The sequence below is a fragment of the Aquarana catesbeiana genome, linkage group LG07 (assembly GCF_042186555.1).
Source record: "Aquarana catesbeiana isolate 2022-GZ linkage group LG07, ASM4218655v1, whole genome shotgun sequence".
In the NCBI taxonomy this organism is placed as follows: Eukaryota; Metazoa; Chordata; class Amphibia; order Anura; family Ranidae; genus Aquarana; species Aquarana catesbeiana.
Genome location: NC_133330.1, coordinates 20,028,201 through 20,040,481, shown reverse-complemented (window position 1 = coordinate 20,040,481; position 12,281 = coordinate 20,028,201). Strand labels below are relative to the sequence as shown.

The window sequence follows — 12,281 nt, the reverse complement described above, 5'->3', positions numbered from 1 at the left end:
TGTAGCTGCTGAATTTTAATTTTTTTTTTTTTTTTTTTTTTTTTTTTTTTTTTTTACACAGGAGACCGGAGCTCCTCCTTAATTTGAGGGGGTCCCAGCTTCTGGTGAGTGTGATTAGAATGGGGAAAACACAATATAGAAGAAGACGGCAGACGGATATTGGAGCTCTCAGGGTCATCTCTACTACAGCAGCCGGGGACTGATATAAGGACAGAGCCGGTCATCACAGATCTGTAATCAGAGGACATCCTCCCAGATAAACCATCGAAGGGGAAATAAAGTTCCTCTGTTGATCTCTGTGATCAGGCGGAATGTCTTCTCTGCAATAAAATACACTGACCTGCCTGCCTGCAGCGCCCCCCAGCATATGTGCAACTCAGCTTACAGCGGCCGGCCCGATCTCTGTGTGCTGGAATGATGGCATCCTGCGCATGCACAGGAGTGATATCATCCCGCACTGGCCAATGAAGACACCCGAAATCCGGCATCCAGAAGATGTGGGAAGGGGCGCGTTGGAGGAAAGGTGAGGATTAGAGGTCTTTGGTTCCGCTTCAATGTTGGACCCCGCCTTTAACCCCTTCCTTCCCAGTGTACGCAGATGTGTGTACTCGGCTTTCCGGGGTTATACTGGGATAATGCCCCGCAGCTGCAGGCATCATCCTGGTACCGTTGTTTACAGCAGGCGATCGGCTATCCGTGTATAACAACCGATGAGGCTAAAAGCTGCTCAGCTGTTATACCGGTGGAGCGAGAGGGGACGTCCCCCCCTCCCGCCGCTCTTACCAGGTCTTGCGTGCCATCGGGAGGCCCGGTGACCAATCGTCTGCCTCCGGCGGCTGGGGGCAGGCTGAAACGAAGCTGTGGGCGGCTTCGTTCCAGCCTTCTATTTGTAAACGCGGAAGCGACGTCATGACTTCCCGTTTACTCGGCTGCCAATGGTGCCGGTTTTAAAAAGATACACAGTATTCAGAATCGACGTTTTCGGCGATCTGAATACTTTGAAGTGCAAAGGAGGGATCAGGGGGTCTTTTAGATCCCTCCATAAAGAGTACCTGTCACCACAAAGGGATGTTTACATTCCTTGTGACAGCAATAAAAGTCATCAAAAACATTTTTTTTTTTTAAACACAATTTATAAATAAAATATATAAGGAAAAAAAAAAAATGTTTTTAAAGCGCCCCCGTCCCCGCGAGCTTGCGCAGCAAATAAAACGCATACGGAAGTAGCGCCCGCATATGTAAACGGTGTTCAAATCACACATGTGAGGTATCGCCGTGATCGTCAGAGCGAGAGCAATAATTCTAGCCCTAGACCTCCTCTGTAACTCTAACCTGGTAATCATAAAAAAAATTTAAAGCGTCGCCTATGGAAATTCTTAGGTACCGTAGTTTGTCGCCATTCCACGAGTGCGCGTAATTATAAAGCGTGACATGTTTGGTATCTATTTGCTCGGTGTAACATCATCTTTCACATTATACAAAAAAAATTGGGGTAACTTTACTGTTTGGATTTTTTAAAATTCATGAAAGTGTCCCTTTTCCCAAAAATTTACGTTTAAAACACCGCTGCACAAATACCGTGTGATATAAAATATTGTAAAAATTGCCATTTTATTCTCTAGATTCTCTGCTAAATATATATATATAATGTTTGGGGGTTCTAAGTAATTTTCTAGCAAAAAATACGGATTTTAACTTGTAAACACCTATTTAAAGGGACATTAAATGTGGAGTTAGGCTTTAAAGGGGGCCGCCATATACTGATATCATAGGAGGGGCTCCACCTGATACCATAAAGAGGAGCTCCGCCTGGATATAGTATTACATATACTGACCTGATATCATAAAGAAGAACCCCGCCTAGATATATTATTACATATAGTGACCTGTAATAATAAAGAGAAGCTCCGCCTAGATATATTTTTACAGGGTCAACATATATTGATTTTAATAAAAGAGAAACTCCACCTAGATATATTACATATACTGATCTATCATAAAGAGGAACTCTGCCTAAATATATTCGTAAAGTGCCGCCTTATAATGATATCATAAAGAGGCGCTCCAATTGATATGATATAAAGAAGGAGCCGTACCCAGATATATTATTACAGATCATCTGTACTCATAAAGAGGAGCTCCGCCTAATTATATTATCACACGATTACCATATATGGATATGCAGAGCTTCACCCAAAAGGGGAAGTTCTGCTTGTTTGCAACCTCCTCCCCTCTTCTTTAACAACTGGCACTTTATTTTTTTATGGGGGGGGAGCATATCACAGGTCCCAGAAGTCTGGGGGACCGGTTTCCCTTAGTTAAGAAGTCAGCGCCTAAACCCGAAGCCAAGTGAAGAATCGGGTCGGGTGAGGACAGTGCTGGATCCCTGGTCAGGTAAGAGTGCTAAAATTAAAAGTCAGCAGCTACAGTATTTGTACAGGATTTGTAGGTGCCGACTTTCAATTTTTGGGGGGAGACATTTTATAGAGAACCTCCATCTAGATACATTGTTACAGGCTTGCACTACTTATGAAGAGATGATGGTGGTAGTAGTCGTACCCCTCCAGGTCACGGTTGAGCTGATGACAGAATGCCTCCACATCTTCCCAGCTCTGCTCCTTGTTCAGGGGGTTTGTAGCCCGATCTGTGAAATAAAGAAAGAAAATCAAATTTACCGGCTGCCATCTCCTCCCCAGGGTGTCATGAGGACCACCGGAACCCCCCCCCCCCCATACAGACACGAGGACCACCGGAACCCCCCCCCCCCCATACAGACACGAGGTCCACCGGAACCCCCCCCCATACAGACACGAGGACCACCGGAAACCCCCCCCCCATACAGACACGAGGACCACCGGAACCCCCCCCCATACAGACACGAGGACCACCGGAAACCCCCCCCCCCCCATACAGACACGAGGTCCACCGGAACCCCCCCATACAGACACGAGGACCACCGGAAACCCCCCCCCCCATACAGACACGAGGACCACCGGAAACCCCCCCCCCCCATACAGACACGAGGACCACCGGAAACCCCCCCCCTCATACAGACACGAAGACCACCGGAAACCCCCCCCATACAGACACGAGGACCACCGGAACCCCCCCCATACAGACACGAGGACCACCGGAACCCCCCCCATACAGACACGAGGACCACCGGAACCCCCCCATAAAGACACGAGGACCACCGGAACTCCCCCCATACAGACACGAGGACCACCGGAACTCCCCCCATACAGACACGAGGACCACCGGAACTCCCCCCATACAGACACGAGGACCACCGGAACTCCCCCCATACAGACACGAGGACCACCGGAACTCCCCCCATACAGACACGAGGACCACCGGAACTCCCCCCATACAGACACGAGGACCACCGGAACTCCCCCCATACAGACACGAGGACCACCGGAACTCCCCCCATACAGACACGAGGACCACCGGAACTCCCCCCATACAGACACGAGGACCACCGGAACTCCCCCCATACAGACACGAGGACCACCGGAACTCCCCCCCATACAGACACGAGGACCACCGGAACTCCCCCCATACAGACACGAGGACCACCGGAACTCCCCCCATACAGACACGAGGACCACCGGAACTCCCCCCATACAGACACGAGGACCACCGGAACTCCCCCCATACAGACACGAGGACCACCGGAACTCCCCCCATACAGACACGAGGACCACCGGAACTCCCCCCATACAGACACGAGGACCACCGGAACTCCCCCCATACAGACACGAGGACCACCGGAACTCCCCCCATACAGACACGAGGACCACCGGAACTCCCCCCATACAGACACGAGGACCACCGGAACTCCCCCCATACAGACACGAGGACCACCGGAACCCCCCCATACAGACACGAGGACCACCGGAACCCCCCCATACAGACACGAGGACCACCGGAACCCCCCCATACAGACACGAGGACCACCGGAACCCCCCCCCATACAGACACGAGGTCCACCGGAACCCCCCCATACAGACACGAGGACCACCGGAAACCCCCCCCCCCCATACAGACACGAGGACCACCGGAAACCCCCCCCCTCATACAGACACGAAGACCACCGGAAACCCCCCCCATACAGACACGAGGACCACCGGAACCCCCCCCATACAGACACGAGGACCACCGGAACCCCCCCATAAAGACACGAGGACCACCGGAACTCCCCCCATACAGACACGAGGACCACCGGAACTCCCCCCATACAGACACGAGGACCACCGGAACTCCCCCCATACAGACACGAGGACCACCGGAACTCCCCCCATACAGACACGAGGACCACCGGAACTCCCCCCATACAGACACGAGGACCACCGGAACTCCCCCCATACAGACACGAGGACCACCGGAACTCCCCCCATACAGACACGAGGACCACCGGAACTCCCCCCATACAGACACGAGGACCACCGGAACTCCCCCCATACAGACACGAGGACCACCGGAACTCCCCCCATACAGACACGAGGACCACCGGAACTCCCCCCATACAGACACGAGGACCACCGGAACTCCCCCCATACAGACACGAGGACCACCGGAACTCCCCCCATACAGACACGAGGACCACCGGAACTCCCCCCATACAGACACGAGGACCACCGGAACTCCCCCCATACAGACACGAGGACCACCGGAACTCCCCCCATACAGACACGAGGACCACCGGAACTCCCCCCATACAGACACGAGGACCACCGGAACTCCCCCCATACAGACACGAGGACCACCGGAACTCCCCCCATACAGACACGAGGACCACCGGAACTCCCCCCATACAGACACGAGGACCACCGGAACTCCCCCCATACAGACACGAGGACCACCGGAACTCCCCCCATACAGACACGAGGACCACCGGAACTCCCCCCATACAGACACGAGGACCACCGGAACTCCCCCCATACAGACACGAGGACCACCGGAACTCCCCCCATACAGACACGAGGACCACCGGAACTCCCCCCATACAGACACGAGGACCACCGGAACTCCCCCCATACAGACACGAGGACCACCGGAACTCCCCCCATACAGACACGAGGACCACCGGAACCCCCCCATACAGACACGAGGACCACCGGAACCCCCCCATACAGACACGAGGACCACCGGAACCCCCCCATACAGACACGAGGACCACCGGAACCCCCCCCCATACAGACACGAGGACCACCGGAACCCCCCCCATACAGACACGAGGACCACCGGAACCCCCCCCATACAGACACGAGGACCACCGGAACCCCCCCATACAGACACGAGGACCACCGGAACCCCCCCCCATACAGACACGAGGACCACCGGAACCCCCCCCCATACAGACACGAGGACCACCGGAACCCCCCCATACAGACACGAGGACCACCGGAACCCCCCCCATACAGACACGAGGACCACCGGAACCCCCCCATACAGACACGAGGACCACCGGAACCCCCCCATACAGACACGAGGACCACCGGAACCCCCCCATACAGACACGAGGACCACCGGAACCCCCCATACAGACACGAGGACCACCGGAACCCCCCCATACAGACACGAGGACCACCGGAACCCCCCCATACAGACACGAGGACCACCGGAACCCCCCCATACAGACACGAGGACCACCGGAACCCCCCCATACAGACACGAGGACCACCGGAACCCCCCCATACAGACACGAGGACCACCGGAACCCCCCCATACAGACACGAGGACCACCGGAACCCCCCCATACAGACACGAGGACCACCGGAACCCCCCCATACAGACACGAGGACCACCGGAACCCCCCCATACAGACACGAGGACCACCGGAACCCCCCCATACAGACACGAGGACCACCGGAACCCCCCCATACAGACACGAGGACCACCGGAACCCCCCCATACAGACACGAGGACCACCGGAACCCCCCCATACAGACACGAGGACCACCGGAACCCCCCCATACAGACACGAGGACCACCGGAACCCCCCCATACAGACACGAGGACCACCGGAACCCCCCCATACAGACACGAGGACCTCCAGAACCCCCCCGATACAGACATTAGGACCACCGGAACCCCTGATACAGACATGAGGACCACCGGAACCCCACCATACAGACACAAGGACCTCCAGAAACACCCCCCCCCGAAACAGACATGAGGACCACTGGAACCCCCCCATACAGACATGAGGACCTCCAGAACCCCCCCCGATACAGACATGAGGATCACCTGAACCCCCCTATACAGACACGAGAACCTCCAGAACCCAGAACCCCCGATACAGACATGAGGACCACCGGAACACCCCCCCTCCCCGATGCAGACACAAGGGCCACGAGAACCCCCGATACAGGACACAAGGACCTCCAGAAACCCCCCCCCCCAAGAAGAAATAGACATGAGGACCTCCAGAACCTCCCCCGATACAGACATGAGGACCTCCAGAACCCCCCCGATACAGACATGAGGACCTCCAGAACTCCCCCGATACAGACATGAGGACTTCCAGAACCCCCCCGATACAGACATGAGGACTTCCAGAACCCCCCCGATACAGACATGAGGACTTCCAGAACCCCCCCGATACAGACATGAGGACTTCCAGAACCCCCCCGATACAGACTTGAGGACTTCCAGAACCCCCCCCCCCCCCAGGAACAGACATGAGGACCTCCGGAACCACCGATACAGACATGAGGACCTCCAGAACGGCACCATACAGACACGAGAACCTCCAGAACCCCCCTCATACAGACACGAGGACCACCGGAACCCCCCCATACAGACACGAGGACCACCGGAACCCCCCCATACAGACACGAGGACCACCGGAACCCCCCCATACAGACACGAGGACCACCGGAACCCCCCCATACAGACACGAGGACCACCGGAACCCCCCCATACAGACACGAGGACCACCGGAACCCCCCCATACAGACACGAGGACCACCGGAACCCCCCCATACAGACACGAGGACCACCGGAACCCCCCCATACAGACACGAGGACCACCGGAACCCCCCCATACAGACACGAGGACCACCGGAACCCCCCCATACAGACACGAGGACCACCGGAACCCCCCCATACAGACACGAGGACCACCGGAACCCCCCCATACAGACACGAGGACCACCGGAACCCCCCCATACAGACACGAGGACCACCGGAACCCCCCCATACAGACACGAGGACCACCGGAACCCCCCCATACAGACACGAGGACCACCGGAACCCCCCCATACAGACACGAGGACCACCGGAACCCCCCCATACAGACACGAGGACCACCGGAACCCCCCCATACAGACACGAGGACCACCGGAACCCCCCCATACAGACACGAGGACCACCGGAACCCCCCCATACAGACACGAGGACCACCGGAACCCCCCCATACAGACACGAGGACCACCGGAACCCCCCCATACAGACACGAGGACCACCGGAACCCCCCCATACAGACACGAGGACCACCGGAACCCCCCCATACAGACACGAGGACCACCGGAACCCCCCCATACAGACACGAGGACCACCGGAACCCCCCCATACAGACACGAGGACCACCGGAACCCCCCCATACAGACACGAGGACCACCGGAACCCCCCCATACAGACACGAGGACCACCGGAACCCCCCCATACAGACACGAGGACCACCGGAACCCCCCCATACAGACACGAGGACCACCGGAACCCCCCCATACAGACACGAGGACCACCGGAACCCCCCCATACAGACACGAGGACCACCGGAACCCCCCCATACAGACACGAGGACCACCGGAACCCCCCCCATACAGACACGAGGACCACCGGAACCCCCCCATACAGACACGAGGACCACCGGAACCCCCCCATACAGACACGAGGACCACCGGAACCCCCCCATACAGACACGAGGACCACCGGAACCCCCCCATACAGACACGAGGACCTCCGGAACCCCCCCGATACAGACACGAGGACCTCCAGAACCCCCCCGATACAGACATTAGGACCACCGGAACCCCTGATACAGACATGAGGACCACCGGAACCCCACCATACAGACACAAGGACCTCCAGAAACACCCCCCCCCGAAACAGACATGAGGACCACTGGAACCCCCCCATACAGACATGAGGACCTCCAGAACCCCCCCCGATACAGACATGAGGATCACCTGAACCCCCCTATACAGACACGAGAACCTCCAGAACCCAGAACCCCCGATACAGACATGAGGACCACCGGAACACCCCCCCCTCCCCGATGCAGACACAAGGGCCACGAGAACCCCCGATACAGGACACAAGGACCTCCAGAAACCCCCCCCCCAAGAAGAAATAGACATGAGGACCTCCAGAACCTCCCCCGATACAGACATGAGGACCTCCAGAACCCCCCCGATACAGACATGAGGACCTCCAGAACTCCCCCGATACAGACATGAGGACTTCCAGAACCCCCCCGATACAGACATGAGGACTTCCAGAACCCCCCCGATACAGACATGAGGACTTCCAGAACCCCCCCGATACAGACATGAGGACTTCCAGAACCCCCCCGATACAGACTTGAGGACTTCCAGAACCCCCCCGATACAGACTTGAGGACTTCCAGAACCCCCCCCCCCCCAGGAACAGACATGAGGACCTCCGGAACCCCCGATACAGACATGAGGACCTCCAGAACCCCCCCGATACAGACATGAGGACCTCCAGGACCCCCTCCCCCCGATACAGACATGAGGACCTCCGGAACCACCGATACAGACATGAGGACCTCCAGAACGGCACCATACAGACACGAGAACCTCCAGAACCCCCCTGATACAGACATTAGGACCACCGGAACCCCCCGATACAGACATGAGGACCACCGGAACCCCCCGATACAGACATGAGGACCACCGGAACCACCGATACAGACACGAGGACCACCGGAACCCCACCATACAGACACGAGGACCTCCGGAACCCCACCATACAGACACGAGGACCTCCGGAACCCCACCATACAGACACGAGGACCTCCGGAACCCCACCATACAGACACGAGGACCTCCGGAACCCCACCATACAGACACGAGGACCTCCGGAACCCCACCATACAGACACGAGGACCTCCGGAAACACCCCCCCGAAACAGACATGAGGACCACCAGAACCCCCCCCCCCCCATACAGACATGAGGACCACCAGAACCCCCCCCAATACAGACATGAGGACCACCAGAACCCCCCCATACAGACAAAAGGACCTCCAGAACCCCCCGATACAGACATGAGGATCACCGGAACCCCCCCTATACAGTCACGAGAACCTCCAGAACCCCCGATACAGACATGAGGACCACCGGAAAAGCCCCCTCGATACAGACATGAGGACCACCGGAACACCCCCCCCTCCCCGATGCAGACACAAGGGCCACGAGAACCCCCGATACAGGACACAAGGACCTCCAGAAACCCTACCCCCCCAAAACAGTGATGAGGACCTCCAGAACCTCCCCCGATACAGACATGAGGACCTCCAGAACCCTCCCGATACAGACTTGAGGACTTCCAGAACCCCCCGATAGAGACTTGAGGACTTCCAGAACAGACATGAGGACCTCCGGAACCCCCGATACAGACATGAGGACCTCCAGAACCCCCCACCCCCCCCGATACAGACATGAGGACCTCCAGGGCCCCCCCCCTCCGATACAGACATGAGGACCTCCAGAACCCCCCACCCCCCCGATACAGACATGAGGACCTCCAGGACCCCCCCCCCGATACAGACATGAGGACCTCCGGAACCCCCGATACAGACATGAGGACCTCCAGAACACCCCCCCAATACAGACATGAGGACCTCCAGAACCCCCCCGATACAGACATGAGGACCTACAGTACCCCCTCCCCCCCAGATACAGACATGAGGACCTCCGGAACCCCCCCTCCCCACCGATACAGGCATGAGGACCTCGGGAACCCCCTCCCCCCCCAGATACAGACATAAGGACCTCGGGGAACCCCCCGAAACAGGCATGAGGACCTCGGGAAACCCCCCCCCCCAATACAGGCATGAGGACCTCGGGAAACCCCCCCCCAATACAGGCATGAGGACCTCGGGAACCCCCCCCAATACAGGCATGAGGACCTCGGGAACCCCCCCCCCAATACAGGCATGAGGACCTCGGGAACCCCCCCCCAAATACAGGCATGAGGACCTACAGTACCCCCTCCCCCAGATACAGACATGAGGACCTCCAGAACCCCCCCGAAACAGGCATGAGGACCTCGGAAACCCCCTCCCCCCAGATACAGACATGAGGAACTCGGGAACCCCCCGATACAGGCATGAGGACCTCGGGAACCCCCTCCCCCCAAGATACAGACATGAGGACCTTGGGAACCCCCTCCCCCCAAGATACAGACATGAGGACCTCGGGAACCCCCCCGGTACAGACATGAGGACCTCGGGAACCCCCCCGGTACAGACATGAGGACCTCGGGAACCCCCTCCCCCCCAGATACAGACATGAGGACCTCGGGAACCCCCCCCCCCGATACAGGCATGAGGACCTCGGGAACCCCCCCCGATACAGACACGAGGACCTCGGGAACCCCCCCCCGATACAGGCATGAGGACCTCGGGAACCCCCTCCCCCCCAGATACAGACATGAGGACCTCGGGAACCCCCCCGATACAGGCATGAGGACCTCGGGAACCCCCTCCCCCCCAGATACAGACATGAGGACCTCGGGAACCCCCCCCGGTACAGACATGAGGACCTCGGGAACCCCCCCGGTACAGACATGAGGACCTCGGGAACCCCCTCCCCCCCAGATACAGACATGAGGACCTCGGGAACCCCCCCCCCGATACAGGCATGAGGACCTCGGGAACCCCCCCCGATACAGACACGAGGACCTCGGGAACCCCCCCCCGATACAGGCATGAGGACCTCGGGAACCCCCTCCCCCCCAGATACAGACATGAGGACCTCGGGAACCCCCCCGATACAGGCATGAGGACCTCGGGAACCCCCTCCCCCCCAGATACAGACATGAGGACCTCGGGAACCCCCCCGATACAGGCATGAGGACCTCGGGAACCCCCCCGATACAGGCATGAGGACCTACAGTACCCCCTCCCCCCAGATACAGACACGAGGACCTCGGGAACCCCCCCCCCCAATACAGACACGAGGACCTCGGGAACCCCCCCCCGATACAGACACGAGGACCTCGGGAACCCCCCCCCCCCGATACAGACACGAGGACCTCGGGAACCCCCCCCCCGATACATACACGAGGACCTCGGGAACCCCCCCCCCGATACATACACGAGGACCTCGGGAACCCCCCCCCGATACAGACACGAGGACCTCGGGAACCCCCCCCCCGATACATACACGAGGACCTCGGGAACCCCCCCCCCGATACAGACACGAGGACCTCGGGAACCCCCCCCCCGATACAGACACGAGGACCTCGGGAACCCCCCCCCGATACATACACGAGGACCTCGGGAACCCCCCCCCGATACAGACACGAGGACCTCGGGAACCCCCCCCCCCCGATACATACACGAGGACCTCGGGAACCCCCCCCGATACAGACACGAGGACCTCGGGAACCCCCCCCCGATACAGACACGAGGACCTCGGGAACCCCCCCCCGATACAGACACGAGGACCTCGGGAACCCCCCCCCCGATACAGACACGAGGACCTCGGGAACCCCCCCCCCGATACAGACACGAGGACCTCGGGAACCCCCCCCCGATACAGACACGAGGACCTCGGGAACCCCCCCCCGATACAGACACGAGGACCTCGGGAACCCCCCCCCGATACAGACACGAGGACCTCGGGAACCCCCCCCCCGATACAGACATGAGGACCTCGGGAACCCCCCCCGATACATACACGAGGACCTCGGGAACCCCCCCCCGATACAGGCATGAGGACCTCGGGAACCCCCCCCGATACAGACACGAGGACCTCGGGAACCCCCCCCCGATACAGACACGAGGACCTCGGGAACCCCCCCCCCCCCGATACATACACGAGGACCTCGGGAACCCCCCAATATGGGCATTAAAATGATAGGATCCCTGGGACATTGGACCTCTCATGACACATATGCGGATTCTCTTGCTTTGATGGGGGGAGGGGTGAACACTGTGTGAGAAGCCTCTGATGGAAGCTGTGCACATATTACACCCAGTCCCGTGTCCCACCCCGACACCAACTCGTGACATCAACCTAGAAG

General features: G+C 58.6%; 1 protein-coding gene across 2 annotated transcripts in view; it reads right to left on the bottom strand.

Annotated features, from left to right (window-relative positions):
- The window catches only part of GGA1 (golgi associated, gamma adaptin ear containing, ARF binding protein 1), a 65,729-nt gene that overhangs the window by 53,183 nt on the left and 265 nt on the right, over window positions 1-12,281 (bottom strand). For both annotated transcript variants that reach the window (XM_073591726.1, XM_073591727.1), the window contains exon 2: window positions 2,560-2,644. In XM_073591726.1, coding sequence (XP_073447827.1) covers window positions 2,560-2,644 — 85 coding nt within the window. The remainder of the gene's footprint in view (window positions 1-2,559; window positions 2,645-12,281) is intronic.